Source organism: Rhopilema esculentum, chromosome 4 (genome assembly GCF_057945365.1).
Source record: "Rhopilema esculentum isolate cy_ngs chromosome 4, ASM5794536v1, whole genome shotgun sequence".
Classification (NCBI taxonomy): Eukaryota; Metazoa; Cnidaria; class Scyphozoa; order Rhizostomeae; family Rhizostomatidae; genus Rhopilema; species Rhopilema esculentum.
Genome location: NC_142818.1, coordinates 10,992,814 through 11,009,078, shown reverse-complemented (window position 1 = coordinate 11,009,078; position 16,265 = coordinate 10,992,814). Strand labels below are relative to the sequence as shown.

Sequence of the window (16,265 nt, the reverse complement as noted above, 5' to 3'; positions counted from 1 at the left end):
CATTGGATTGCACAGGCTGTTGCATTAAAGATAAAAATTCATCTTGTCCTGCTGATTGTTTTGGTCTTCGCATAAAAGACTCTTTGGACTTATCCTGCTTGAAAACTTGACCGTATTTGTGAACCCTTTCATACGTACTATCCTGATTTGTGGTCAACATTTTAAATGGGGGGAGGGGGGGGGGGGTTATCCGGTAATTATGGTTTCCTTGTTATCTGATACTTTTGGTTACCTGATTTAACAATATATCTTTTTAGACTTATGGGTTTTACAGACACATAACAATGTCAAAAACAGGAATAAAAGAAGAACAGATGTGTGTAAAATGGTTGTTATAGGAAACAGTCTGAAATACTATGACTAGTTGTCTATTATGTGCTCAACAATACGTTTTAGTGTTTTGATATTTTCGGGTCTCATCCATACTTTTTAGCTGATAATTTCAGGTGTGTTTAATTTGTTTTTGATCGTTTTGGGTTTGGAATTTTGATACCTGTGAATGTATACGAGTGACTCCACTGGGATTGTGACCTGTAGCTACCCACAAGGAACTGAGTAGAATTTCTTTAGGTTGACAAAATGAATATTCAACTGGACTTTTATGGTCGAACACAGGTTAGCACACAGCCGAGTCTGCGGGTAGGCTAGCTAGGGCTTGGGTCAGGAATATTATAGTCAGCTTCAATATCAACTACTGATTGAAATGTTGAGCAGTTTTTGCCATTTCATTTGTTGCTTTACTTTGAGAAACACCAACTGCATTACATTCTTTACTTATGTTGAATCTTCACCATTTGTCTCGTTTTACATTCAAGTCGTGTGCTACCATATTTGAAAAAGGTAGTTTCGCACCTTTAACAGAAAGCATAGATGCGTAGAATTTCCAAAAATATGCATCGCTACCATGTTTAAAACAGGATGGGTCGCACATTGAACAAGACGCGCAGATGTGTTGTATTTTCAAAAAGATGCGTCAGACATTCTCAACGATTCCTGTTGCATTTTCAAAGCTTTGCGTCGCATTCTCAACAAGATGCTTTGCATTTTCGTAGAGAAACGTCGCGTTTTTCATCAAGATGTTTCCTATTTAAAACAAGGCAGACTTGCTCCAGCAACGAAATAGCGAGTCACTGGTCGCAGGTCCGGGTCCTGCACTACTCATGTCGCTCAGGGATGCCGTCTTAAAAAGTTAGGAAGGAGGGCTGCGCTGTAGGGAACTCCCAGGACCACTCCCAAGGCCACACCCTATATTCTTCCTTAAAGGTTCTCTGTTGGGTATAAGAAATCACTTGAGCTTTTCATCGACACGGAAAGATTGATAGGAAACTACTGATTGGCGGGAAGTCAATAGCATAGTAAAGGGCTAATTCATATTCTTGAGTTCGTTGAACCAAACATATACTGGCTCGTTAATGAGGGGCTGAGCCCCACCCCCCAAAACATATTTCAATTTCAACCAGGGGGGGGGGGCGCCAGTGAGCAAATTACATTGCTTACTGGCACCCTCTCTCAGTTAATTTCACAAGTTTGTTTAACGATCGCCAGAAATAGTACAATTTCTTTCATTTAAATTCATTCAATATTCCTTGGACTGAAACTCCTTCAGACCATCATTAATAATAGAAACTACCGGTTTTAGAAAAACTACTAATATTTAAAACTTTGAAAAGTTGAAGCATCAAAGCTGAATAACGCTAAGGTAAATTCTGTAAAGAAGAACCAAACACTGTTTTTCTTTGATAAAACAGAATGTTTAAGAACCTGCTTTGGCTTGGAAAATCATTAACCATCCATTGCCACGAGACATAGCTATTGCCAGGCATCATTCAACTATAGTTGTATCAACGAGGTTTCGAGCATCGCCCTTTTCGAGCGTCGAAACCTTGTTGTAGCTATGCTCGAAAACGAAACGTCGTTAATACAATTATATTTTTCGTTCTCCGTTCGATTTTTTCTACAGCTTCAAATTTTTTTGACATGCTTTTGTATGACACACAGCCAGTGGTGGAAATTCACTTTTCAAGTGGGGGGGGGGGGGGGGCGAAACCTTAACAAACAAGAAAATTTACAGACAAAGGCCCAAATAACTGTGTTTTACCCGACAATTTAACCGACCGGGGGACGCTTTTTCCCACACCTCTACAATTTCTACCACTGAACGAAATCTATTAAAATCATTGACCCAGTACATCATGGAAATAAATCTGGTAGATAGGACGCTAATGTAACAAGCTTTGATCCTGCAATTCCTCCCTTGTGGACCTGGGGTGGACCTCACCTTAAGAAAAGTCTTACTTTTGGAATAACAAGTTCTTTTCAGCATGATTCAACCTCAATAATTCGCTTTCTCATTCTACATTCGCAATAAAACGATGCGGAATGTATCTTCAAGTCTGGCTTTGTTATATTTACATCGCAAGTGTTATATCGATACAAACAAAATCTACAGCTCTAATCCAAGTCAATAAAGAGATAAGAAAGAGATGCATATGTGGAACATAAAATAAGTTAATCATTTGTACTCCTTTAAGCAATTTAATGGAGCAAGTCTTGTAAACAATTGAACATTTTCGGGTTATTCAAAAAAGCCTTTAAGAAAAGGGAAATCAGCTGCGGGGGCAAGCCATATTTTGGATAAAAAAGGACAGTTGCCTATTGTTTAAAAGAATAGAAAGTCACTGGCCCTGCAGGGGCAATTGCCTCGTAGTGAGGATGCCAAAAAAGGCCCCGCCTTTACCATATTTAGCAGAGTATCAATCAAACAACCCTTAAAAATAAACTTTGCTATGAAACTTAATATCCACATCCAAAATAGTTAATCGCATCATTCTTTACATCAAAAATCATCAACAAAGAAGGTCTTTGGGAAATCGGGGCCGCTTTAGACCTGGTGACCAAAGCGCAACGCGGAAGTTAAAGAGCGGGTGTTTTATCAGTAGTAACGAAGATTTAATATGTCAATATTGCAGGCTGTACAGTAAGGATGGTCGCTTGCGAAGTAGCCTTGTGTTTATTCAAGCGAATGTTTTTAGACTTGCAAAATACGAAATATCAGCTTGTATCTTTATATAAACGGAAAATATAAGGGGTTTTTATAAGTATGAATAGCAGTGAGATATTATTGAGCAATTTGACATGTTACACAGTTGTAGCTTGGAGAATAATTCTGACTGACAGTCAACTCGATGCCATTGCTGCGAGCATTGCACTTCTGATACTGCCTGTCATTGCCACGAATACATTTCTATGCATTGCGTTGTACAAGACAAGGCAACTACATGGCTGTTCAAAGATCCTCATATTTGGACTAAGCATCTCGGATTGTTTCTGTGGTATTGTCGTGATGCCCGCAGTTGTAACCATGCTAACGGTTTACGGTCATGAACGAGTTTGTTGGTTGGAGAGGCTGGCCATGATTCTTGGCCAAAGCAACGGGCATTTCTCGCTGTACATATTGCTATCGCTTGCATTACAACGACTTGTGAAGGCCAAACCGAGTACAGTGGATACAAGCTTTTTATATCGTCTGTTTTGGACCAAATCTGGACTCGTGATAATCTTTATTACTTGCTCCGCATTGGCGCTGTTGCACGGACTAGTTTCCGTGTATTTCTTTGGCTTTGTAACAAGCAATATACCAAACATCGTTATGGTAATTACCCGTGTACTTATAACGGTCTTTATATACACTGTATACTTTTATCTTTACTTCTCCATCAAACGATACGTGACAAGAAGCGTTGGCTTTCTTGATACCAAGAACACATCGGGAGGAAACGCGACAGGGAGACGTCAACAACTGGCTTACAACGTGTTCTTTAAAACGGTTGCCCTGATAATGATTGTCTTCGTAGTATGCTACTCGCCATTAATCGTTACAGATGCTCTTACAGGCTACTACACTCTGCTTAAAAGGACAGCGGCTCCAAGGCAATTGCGATTCCTATACTTTCTTTTTCACAGCATTTTCTTCATGAACAGCGTGATTAATGCTGCCATCTTCATACAAAGAGATCAAAAAATACGATTGTATCTGAAATCTTTGTTTAATCAGGCATCTGAAACTGAAATTGCAACCCTCTCTCGGCGTATTCGCGCCACTCACACACAAAAATGAGCAGAAGCTGAATTTAAGATGCTATATTTGGCCTCTGTATGTATATTACCAATAAATATCTTTAAATTATGAAGAAGTAACAAGGATGAAACCGTAGAAGAGACAGGAAAGTTGAGAAATGTTGATTTGGTACATGTTTGATTGATGATTCTTTTAGATAGCTCAAATGTTCTTGCCAGGGAATTGTTAGAAAATTTTTATTTTTAGACAAGCGTTCATCAACATCTTCATAAAACCATAAAGCCAACATTATAAAACCATTTGATCTTCATTCCCCGATTAAGGGTACAAGATCACGTGTTGTTATTGCTAACAATTTCATTCATTCCTATCCATCCAAGAAACAAAACACGTAAAAATTACTTATAATTCAGATTGTTCCTTTAATATATTACTGATCATAACTTTTATGTTACTAGTCATAGAGGCTGAGGCTTTATCTCATAACAGCGACATAAAAATTTTCTCTTCAAATACAGTCACAATTTTTATTCATTCCTGGTCAGAAACGGTGCATGTGCTTTCACCTGCAAGTATGGGGCTCTTAAGCGTGGCAATAGTGTACAAAATGAGAAACAATTAACACAATCTTATCTTAAATCGATAGCAACTTTGTGTGAACTTATTCATCTCAACTGTGGGGCGTGTCGAAATGAAAATCACACCTGTCTTATCAAAAGACTATAGCGTGCAGTTGATTAAGAAAAGCTCGAGAATACCGCGTATGTCTAATTCATTGTATAAACAAATTATTTTTTCTGATCAAGAGGACAATAATTTAAACCTACAATACTTTTTTCAATAACTTTTGAGTGCGATGGCTTTCGAAAGCGATAATTAAGAGACTTCACCGAAGACGGGAAAATTCCAGCTGTTAAAATAGAAAGTTTCTAGGAATTAAGGAGTCAAGAATTAATGTTAATGAAAATAGAACATGAAGTATATTCTGATATATTTGTTATAATTATCATTATGAAAGCTTTATATTATGGAAAAATAGATTTGGAGAAGCGTAGAACATGAAGTAATATTATAATAGGTCGTCAGGCTGATATAAAATTATTGCGATGAAATATTATAGGAAAACGTAAGGCAGCCGGAGCAACAAAAATCAGAAAGTATGATGCCAAGGCAATATTGTCAAAAAGTGCCAAAGGAAACTGAATTAGTAAATATTTCACCCAATGCATAAAGAATTTCATCAAAATGGCTGAACTAGCCTCCTATACCGTGGCACCAAAGTAACTTATTCAGATATATTATAAATTTTTGATAGAAAACATTGATCGTTTGCCGCTAAATCTGACAGTTCGTCTTCGATTTGTGTTGTGTAAATTTGACAGTTCCTGTCACAATACAAATTTATTCAACAATCGCAGAACGTCTCGCCAAACATTTATTAGCAAGCAGAGCTTCAGCATAACTTGAAGCACACTCATTGGTTTAAAAGATTGTAAACAGAATTGGAGCCAACCGGTGGTCTTGTCTAACACCTTTGATTGTGAAGAAATGTCAATAATTTTTAACATGCTTTGAGAGATTTGGAAACCTCCTTTATAGAGTTTGGTCTCGGACAGGTGTATAGAAAAATGACAAAATTTTGATTTGAATATCTAGAAATAATTTCCGTCCAACATGCAAAACGGTTTTTTCTTGTTGGCAAATTTCTATCTGGATAAAGGCCATCTGCATTTGGATCAAAAGCCCATCTACCTTTCGAACATATTCCAGCATGTCATACATTAATATGTCTGGGAACAAAAATAACTCTCAAATAGACATGATATATCTGATTTTTTTCTACCTAGCTTTCAACGGTAGTTTAAGGAAACTGAGAAGCTATGCTTATCGAGCAGTGTCCTGGTCTTTCCTCTCAATGTAACCACATCACGTGATTCCTATGTTACATAAAGCTGGATACTCTCCTCACTGTGAGCGAAAGTTTGGTGATAACAGGAGCTCGAATCAAAGGCCCCTTGGATCTGTTGTCAGCAACCCTAACCACCGAGCCACGCTCGCACATTCTATCATAACCAATTCGATGGTATATATATAATATAATAACAAATGGTTACCGAGGGTTACGCAAAGGAAATTTCTTTTGTTACAGACATTCTGTGTTAGGCAAGATTTATCAATATGAAAAAGGAGCCCAAGATCTCTAAGCGACATTCTGTTAAACAATAATCTTCTTGATATTCTAGTTAAAAATTTTTGATCGGTTTTCATAAAAATAAGTAGTTTGATTAAATTGAAGGCTAGTAGACGTAATTTTATGTTGATGACAAGTTTCCAGGCGTTTATCTTTGATCTGTTAGCTTCCTATATGACGTACTAACGAATTCTTGAGCACAGTATTAGGCCAACAAGGGGCCTTTACTAAATAAACTTACGAAATAGAGCTGAATAACATAGTGGTTTTGTTTGCAGAAGCAACTCTATCGTAAATTGTGCTGTGCAAAGTTTCTCAAACACTGAGCTTCTCAAACATCAAACGAGATTTCCCCTTGTCAATATGGTTAACAATACAAATAAAGATAATTTCAAGATAAATTTACAAAAACAGAACAAATTCAACAAGGTACCTTTGAAAATTTCTTCCAAAGTTTCGAGTGTAGCAAAACATGAAGTAAATTACACGTTGAAAACTATATTTCCTTGACATAAGGCATTGATTTTCATGATACAATTCAATTTCACATACAGTGGAGCCTCTGTTAACAGCCACCTCTATGTAACGAACGACTCTCAACAACGGACAGATATTTTCATCCCAAATGGTCAAAACGCTCTTTATAGAACCCTCTACAACGGACACCTCAAATACACTTGTCGAAATAGTGCCGATTATATGAAGGCTCAACTGTATGAATCATTTATTTACATTTCTATATTTATTTAGGAGATACAACGCAATATATATAATTAAGGGATTCTTTAGAAATAAAAAGCTGTACAAAACAACGCCATGAAATGCATTTTGAGATCACGAAAATGAACATAAAATTACTGTTTTTAATAGAAGAGTGTCATTTAACAACAATCAGCCATTAAGTCAAACATCAATTTAGTTTCCTCGTATTTCAACATAAGAAATTGCGGTTTTCGATACGCAGCAGTGGCTCATGGAGTTTCAAGAAAAAGACATCATATTTAGCTTTGAAAACGGCCACAATTTGAAGGGACTTTCCAAAGGCTTTGTTGACGTACCAACTGGATAGGAAACCTCCACAAGTTCGCCGGTGATTCCCACTAGTACCCTTTTGTCGCAAATTATCTTAAAAACTGAAAGTGAGGCTGATCACTTCCAGCTTCACTATATATGATCAACTCCCTCGAAGTTGTCTTTGCAATCTGTTAAACCACAGTGAAAAACGGGTTCGGCATTAAATCCTCACCAATAGAAGTTGCTCAGACTATCCCCAAGATATTTGACTTGATCAATTCTCTCCCCAAAAGGAGGTGGCATTTGTCTATTGCTTTCAAGGGAATTCGAATACAAAGCACCTAGTACCAAGAGGGAATTGAGTGAAAGGGTGAAATATTGCTTTCTGACTATGCTTCTTCTCTTGTGAATTTCACACTTATTCCCATTTCAATTCACGAAAGGATAACTTTGCCCCCTTGTTAATTTAAATCCATATTCGGGTGTCATCCAGGGACATTTTGAAAAAAACTATTGATTCTACGCAAGCCTATTGCAAAAAGCTTACAAAGACATTCATTGATAACCAATGTTTGTAAAGGGATTTAAACAGCTAGAATAATAACTCCAAAAGACATTGAGCAAATTATGTAGAAAAAGGTTTGATTATAATACGTGTTTGAATTCACAGGGTTTTTTATTAGTATTGGATGACCGGTTGAGCAGATAAAATAATGCAACATAATTACGCAGCTGCAGGTGAATGCACACATTACCCATCAAATATTAAATCGGCTATTTGAGAAATTTCTTTATGAAAAATCACAGGAATTTTTACACGGTTCATTATCAACGAGATTTTGAAGCTAACAACTTATTCTAAATTTCATGTTTCAAGAATTACAAAATTTAAATTGAGCTAAAATTTTTATAAATTTCAATCAATTATACTTAAATGAATCGAGGTCCTGACTTCCTAGATCCAGCTATTTTGGAAATGCCTGTTTTTCTTTCTTTAAGGCTCAACTCAACAAGTAAACGGTGATTTACCATATTAGTGGCAGCTTTGGGCGTAATAATCAATTACATGGTGGCTTGGGCATAACAAGTGTGTTTTTCAAAACACCCTGTGAGATGATATTGGAAACATTTTAATATCAATGTACAACACGGAATTCTATACGTATTAGAAGACTGGCCTGCAAAAAATGCTTGGCAATTGGTACCTCGATCTCCAGTTTCGCCCACTCCTAACAGTTTTCCTCTCGCTAGGATACTATGTAAGAAGATGAGTATTTTGAAACACCACTTCAATGCAGGGGTGTAGTACTAGGGGGCTCAATGGGGCTGAGCCTACCTTTGTAATGCCGAAAATTAGCAAACTTTCTTGTTAATTTAATAACACTACACCACTGCTTCCATTCCCCGGATTGAACGGCCAAAGCTGGAGGTCCAGCGCACAACTTAAGGGGTATACTGAAGCTCAGATAGGCTGGAATGTCAGACTCGAAATAACTGCTCTCATTTGACCACAAACGGGAACTGGTTGGAAAAAAGGGAAATTTGGCAAGCTGAAGCAAAGTTACGAAGAGAGATAATGCGAGTTATAATGAAGATGATTGGCCTGGATTCGGTCCGGCCTTTGAGAAGAAAGTTGATCCAATGGTATGCATAAAACGACACCAGTGTATAAAACTGCCATTTCGAAAGTCCGATGAATGTAGCCGGACTTTGCATTTATATGAAATTCATTTTTCTGCCGATCACATTAATAATACTCCGAGTTTAAATATTCTTCATCCGACACAACGGATCCATTTTTCAAACAAAAACACCCGCATCCGGTAGCACAGCTGTCCATCTTTTGAAACCAGCCCATTAGATGCAAGGTATGTCCACCGTGGCCGCATGCTACGCAGAAGCTCAACAGACCTGAAATTATAAGCAGACTGGATTATATCGTAGACTTAGCTTGAACCGATAAACTCTCCCTCTTCACCCCCAAGTAACGCTTTGCACCGTTAAATCGCAAAGAAAAAGATAGGAGACTTAATGTCCCAAAAATATGTCACCACTCGAGCGATCCCTCCTATTCTGATATCGGGAATAATCTCACACCATTTATGTATCCGGGAATCTTTAAACACAACTTAATAAATAAGTCATAAAAATGACCCCTTTCCTGTCTACATAAGTGCAGTGTTTAATAAATGTTGGACATGGCTATGACCCTTACGATTATTTCAAAACTCTTGTTTATTACCAACTTCATAGAAGCTGCAGAGTCATTGATTGCAAAGAGAGAATGGAAAATTTGAGAGGCCGAATCAAAAGTACAACCAATTCGATTGTTCAAACCTCATTTGGTTTCAGTATTATGTTGGTACGAAAAGATATGAGCTTGTACTCAAACCTCATGCTATCTGGTTTATTTGATGGTTCACGCTTTCAAAGCTTAAAGATGATGATATGAATCTGAATTAAAACAACGTACACACAAAAACCAACAATGACACAGGCGTCAATCTTCAAAGGCCTTCTTACGAGAGCCAGTATTGTCTCAATATAATACAAAAATTAGGCGAGCCACGAAGCAAATACATATGCTTTATAACAAAATAAGCTCCAGGCTTCATGTTGTTATATTTGCAGAAGGATATCAGAAACTATATCATCTATATAAATCATTGCTAGGCAATGGCAATTAACATTTCTATCAAAATCTTCTTCGCGTCATAGCCACTAACACTTTTATCAATATCCTCTTCAAATGAAAGCCACTCAAATTTTTATCAATATCTTCAATTAACGATAGCCAGTAGTACTTCTATCATTGTCTATTTCAAACGATAGCCACTAACACTTTTATCAATATCTTTTTCAAACGATAGCCACTCAAATTTCTATCAACATCATCCTCTCAAACACTTTTATCATATCTTTTACAACATACTAAAAGCTCTTTCGTCTGTCACTTCCCCGAGTATAAAACGACAGATTAAGATTCCATAAAAACCAGATGGAAAATATATACCCAGCTGTGGATAGAAATAGGACAATCAGAAAAATGCAAGCACCTGAACGGTATAGTTGTCCAAACAGTAATGCTTGCCTATCGCCACTGAAGTGCAAGATTGACAGCAAAGCAACATTTTGTGATGGCCCGTTTAATTTGACGTTCAAATCGCAAGGAAGTGCTACCAATTCATGGTACTTTAAGGCAAACTGCGAACCTTTGTGGGTCACATCCCGAATCACTTTTTTAGTTGGTCTAAATTCGACGAGAATATATTGGAGAAGGAGGAGAAAGTTTTTGCAAAGTATTCACTGTGATGTGTGATTGGATAGCGCCAAACTGCCTTTTTGGAGCCGAAAATTATTCATTGGTACCCCTCTCATTAGAATAAGCCTTCCCTGCTAGCAAAGGGCGTCTTCTTACAGTAAAAAGGGCTGGCCTAAATCTATTATTTTGCCCCCCCCCCCTACACACAGCCTAGTGGCTGGCACCACCGCTAAACAATAGCTTTTCATTAACAAAAAGTTGAAATAACGCAGTAGAAGAAATATTTCCCTCAAAATATCGTACTCTCAGGCAGGGTTTACACAAGATCGGTTCCATTTGGAATCGTACTAAAATGAGCACGGTTAGGCCTTCCGATTACACGGGTCCCGTTGGAACCGTTCCAATAGGAGCTGCTAGCCGTACCAAAACTGGATCGCTTAGAAAAAAGTTAAAAATTTCTCGTGTAAACGCAGCCTTAATCACATTTCTTAGGTAACACGGCGTTATCTTCTCCCAGTTTGATTCACTGATTAGAAAAATTATCAGGAATTAACAAGCTGCCACAAAACAGGTGGAGCAGACACAAGTGTTATCAAATCACTAAAAGACTAGTTGATATGTCTGAGTGTGTTTTGGCAAATATACTGAAAACCCGTAAATTTTCAGCGGCTGAATGGCCACCCTTAGAGCAAAGTGCAATTGGAATAAGATCAACAAACGATATTAAAGGTAGAGAGAGAAAACAAGCAACTGTACTTTAAAGATGTGGTCTGAAGAGAAAATAGCACCCTGCGCTATTACAAAAAGGTAAACAGGGAATTTGGCTGACAATCCCTTGAAGCGTAGGATCTGTTCTGCCTATCTACAAACTGGGAAGTTTTTATCGAGTGGTTAGAAAAGATAACTGCCCCAAACCTCCCAAAAGATCAATGGTTACAGCACTGGCGTGTATATAAAAAGTTCCTTTATTATAAATTTCAACCAAGATCATATCATCAATGTAAAATCACATCATCAACATAAACTCAATTATCATCAGATCACTTCAGGTCAATTGTCTCCACAAACTTTTCAAAAACTTTATACATAAGTTTTATAAAAGTGATTCAAGCAACTTCGCATTGGGTTTGGCCATGAATAAAATCATCAACAAAAAAAACCAACAAAAAAGAACATCAAATGATCCAACAGCTGTTTCGAGTAATCCTATGAACATGAGGTGAGTTGATGTAATTAATATTGAAAAGAGACTAAAGAACTTGAAAGCTGGGAAAGAGGCAGCCAATTTTGCTCCTAAAAGATTACACACACAGGGAAAGAAAGCCGGAAAGGGATTCCCGTTCTAGGAAAGCTTCTGAGATTGTGCACCCGTTTCTTTTTTAAAAATTCGGCTATTAACAAGGAATTGTCTAATGGATTCAAGCTAAAAGAACTATTATGTCTTTTTTATTGTGGTACTGGTCATAACCTGCCTATTTGCGCTTCCCTGAATATATGTTATAAAAATGTCATGAACTGTGCATATAGGAAAAGGGAACCTAAAAAACTGAGTTAGTCTGTGAATCTTCTCACCTGAGAATTGATTGTTATTCAAAATATATTGCCGCCAAATTCCAAAGATTAAACAAAAAAGTACCCCTTCCCACCTTTAAAAAAACGTTAAAAGCACAGCTAAATCCTGTCAAGTCTTACTCCGGATAACTTACAACTAACCGATTTAGTTGGACTGATTTTCATTTCCCAGTGGTTTCTATCCTACCTTATTTAAGTCGAATCATTTTCATACCCCTTCAAGCTTTGGACCAGGTACCAATTGTGTGGGGAAGAAGAGGCACAATTAGTGTAATCACCTTGCCCAAAGGTGAATTCCTCAGAAGTGAGAAATGCAGGTCGCGAACCCACACCCTTGGGTCGTGAGTCCTACCCCTTAACTACCACACCACATAGGCCACAAATCCACAGTTCAGCTAGGTCAGACTAAACGGTACTTGACTGTCTAAATTCATCACTATCTAGAACTTACTAAAACCCAGAACCTTGGCAGTGCTTAACGGTGATTAATTTAGACGCAGTCATCTCATTGCTACAAATTACAAAATGGCTTCGCGAGCTTCACAGTTTATACGCTCGTGTAAAACAATTGGGGCAGATTCACCTGTTTACTTATTGCAGCATGGACCATATTTCATTCTACAGATTACAAACACTTTAATACATACCATAGAAGAACGAAAAATTAATTTTTTTCCAAAAAGAAACCCAAATGCAGGAATAGTTTATAAATCACATTAAGTTTTGGACAGAAGGCACCTTAAAAACAGGTAATCATTAAACAGAATGATAATGAATGAATTGGCTAAGAAACCTTAACCAATAACCAAGCAATATTGATGGAAACTCGACAAGTTTGCGTAATAAGGAACATCTGTTGACATGACACCATTGTGAGAATCGAAAAAGCCTATGCATGGAAAGCCTTATTACTTGTTTTCTAAGAGTTAGCTCTGCATAAGGCCTATAGTTTCTTGATCACGGATCTAAATCGTAAACTGGATTATGGCTGAGTTACCTTGGTCACATACAGTGGAATCCCGATATAACGAACTCCGTAGGGAACCAGAAATTGTTCGCTATATCGGGAGTTCGTTAAGCCGGGAGAAAACTTTTTTGAGTTCTTTTCGCAGTAAACGCATCAAAAGCCCTCTCCATGGGGTTGTTAAGGCTATACCAAACTTCTGCGCATATTTTAATCATAACAAACTAGGTGGATTCAAATATTATAATGGTCAATGATAACAAATGAAAATCTTGTTCATCACACATTACAATTTGGCTTTCTGTGTTGGCATTTTTGTTGCTGCAATGTCATAAAGCTATGAAAAAGCGGTAACTTTTGCACGCATCTCATCTCCATTTTCAGTATCATTAAAAGTTCATATTTGCCGATGTATTTTTGACCGATGACAAAAATGATTTCCCCTGAGCGAAAGTGATAAATGAACACCGAAAAGAAATCAAAATAATAGATGAAATTTTCTAAAAAGTTCGTTATATCGAGGGTAATTATGATTTTGTTCGAGGGAACTAAAATTTTGTTCGCAATAACGAGAGTTCGTTATATCCGGAGAGAATTTTTAGGAGTTATTTAGGCAGAATCCAAGGGACCACACATTGTGTTCGTTATACCGGGAACTTCTTGATATTCGGGATTCGTTATATCGGGATTAAACTATAGATAAAAAACTTTCCGTTGTTAAGTGGACTTTACCCTCAAAATTAAAGCACCCAATGAAAGCTTATGACCTAAAAATAAAACGCTTTACAAGATAGAAGCGACAGCAGTTATTTTCAGAAGTGAACAATCGCAAATTCTCAATGGGTAAAAAGGTAACAGCCGGAGCGTTACTGTTGTTGTGAACGATCACACACCAAAGTACAGGGGTCTGACGTGGTCAGTTCGTCGCAGCAATTAACACGCAATCACTTGGCACAAAAATGATAGCATTGGCACAAACAATTGGCACAAACACACTTAAGAAAGAACAAACAGAAAAAACATTCTGAAGAGAAAAACAATACCTTTGACTCCAATTCTGCATATGGAGCATTTGATAATTATAGACTTGCAGTTGAAACACCTGGAATCACGCTGTGTCTGGGAGCAGTTTGAACATTTGAGGAGGACATCTGCAAAGATATATTGCTTAATATTTTTAACAAAGGATACGAAATCCATAACAAATATTAAGGGATTATGTTTTTCTAAAAATTGAGGGCTTCAATAGGCAGAGAACAACGTAGTGGAAAAGCAAAAGTTGAAGTAACTAACATGGAATGCTTTCTTTGTATACGAAGTAAAATTTAGAGTTAAACTCAAAACGTTACTTTGATAAGCAAATGCATACACAAAGTCATTTGTCAATGGTGGGTTTTTCAGTTCTGATTCCACGGGGTAGAATAGGAGGAACACCGTTATTTACGTATCAAGGGGACGAAAAAACGTGCGGATCTCACAACAGCTCAGGAGAAAACGTTTTCAACAATGTAGACAGTAATCTCATATTTATCAAAATAGATATTGATAAAATCAAATTAAAGAACGATCCAGCATCAAATTTATGAAAGAAAAAACATGAGAACTGTTGCTCACCAAGGCCACGATGGGGCGAAGGAACTTCGTCAATATGTTTTAGGACTTCGGCTCGTTTATTCAGAAGATTCCAGCGATAAAGGATGTCGGCGTAGGCCCTTTTAAGACAATCATACTGCCTCGTAATTGAATGATCTAACAACCTAAAACATAGAATAAAATAAATGTATTGTCTTGGTTGTTCTGAATAAGTTTTTGCATTAGATTCACGTTATAGTCACACCAAATATTGATTGAAAAATCCGTGACAGTATCCGGAGTGTGACTGTAAACGGAGCTCAATTGTACAGTTATGCGTATTTGGGTCAAAGCTGAGTGGACTGGATATAAAATCAGTGGGTTCCACCAGCATATCGTGTCGAACGGTTGCATTCTAATTTTTCCAACATAAACAAGAGGAAGCGTCGCGACCGACACTTTTCCCTCTGAAATTGGCCGTTTCGCGAACAAAATTAACTTCGAATTAAGCGATTTTATCTTTATTCAATACACTGCGAATTATAAAATGATATGAACGAATTCAAAAAACCAAGCCAAAACAAGTTTTGATATCAAGAAAACTTTCTCAGCAAACTTTCAACAGATTAATCTAATATTGGATCATTAGAGGTTTGCCGGCATGATCTTCCTGCTTATGCGGTCAAATTTTAAACCTTAAAAAAATATATTTTTATGACGTCATCATTTTGCGATTCTTTGGTAGAAATGGTGAAATATTTTGAGCTAGGAGGCTTGACTAAAACGCAGAAGGTTGCTAACATGAACACCCTGATTCAACTGCTCTACCCAAAAGCAAATGGGTACATGATAATTCATTTTTGAGGGTAATGACAGCTTTTAAGGTGCTCACCTGCAACTTTTACGGTACTCAAATTTGAAGTCTTCAGTAGACTCGCTTCTTTCGACAATAAACGCGGGCGGGGACATACTGCCCGCGGCTGATGACGTAGATGAGCTCCGGTATATTCCATAAGGGAAGTCAGGAGAGACTTGGACCTGGCATTCTTGAAGGCTGGTCCTTTGCCTTTTCAGAACCTGGAAATATAAATAAGAATAATTCTTCCAGTTAAGGATGGCCTGGTTAAATCACTAAGCGATTGCAAACAGATTGCAGTAGAAAAGAAATACCCTTTTAATCCTCTTTACTTAGATCGAATTGCTTTGTTTTCCTTCAGCTACATCGAGACGAAGATAAATATTTGGCAGTTTTTGCTCACTTAACATACTTAAAAAGGCTTTAGATATTTGAAATGAAAAATAACTAAGTAGACAGTCAACGGTTGTTACTCGGAGGATAAATGTAAGCTTCTAAAGCTCCAACCTTTTAAAGAAATAGATCTTACAGACTACGCTATTGGTGTATGGAACAGAACAAGTTTGCTACTAAAAGTTTCACGCTTATTGTGATCCTCGGGCGACTGATCTTACAGACTGCACATCCTTGGAAAAAAATTGGCAATATTTTGTAAAAAGTTGAATGCAATAGTTGAAAGCTAATTTAGTATGAGACATAATCTAAATTTGTTCCAAATAGCTAAACCTTTACGAAGTCCATGTCAAATAAAATCAT

At 37.3% G+C, this 16,265-nt stretch overlaps 1 protein-coding gene across 1 annotated transcript in view; it reads right to left on the bottom strand.

Annotated features, from left to right (window-relative positions):
- Nucleotides 1-6,758: 6,758 nt before the first annotated feature.
- LOC135691329 (GATOR2 complex protein WDR59) overlaps nt 6,759-16,265 on the bottom strand; it is a 32,072-nt gene continuing 22,565 nt past the window's right edge. The window contains exons 21-24 of the mRNA XM_065209166.2: nt 15,546-15,730; nt 14,696-14,838; nt 14,125-14,232; nt 6,759-9,194 (exon numbers count right to left, since the gene is read on the bottom strand). Coding sequence (XP_065065238.2) covers nt 9,031-9,194; nt 14,125-14,232; nt 14,696-14,838; nt 15,546-15,730 — 600 coding nt within the window. The 3' untranslated portion in view covers nt 6,759-9,030. The remainder of the gene's footprint in view (nt 9,195-14,124; nt 14,233-14,695; nt 14,839-15,545; nt 15,731-16,265) is intronic.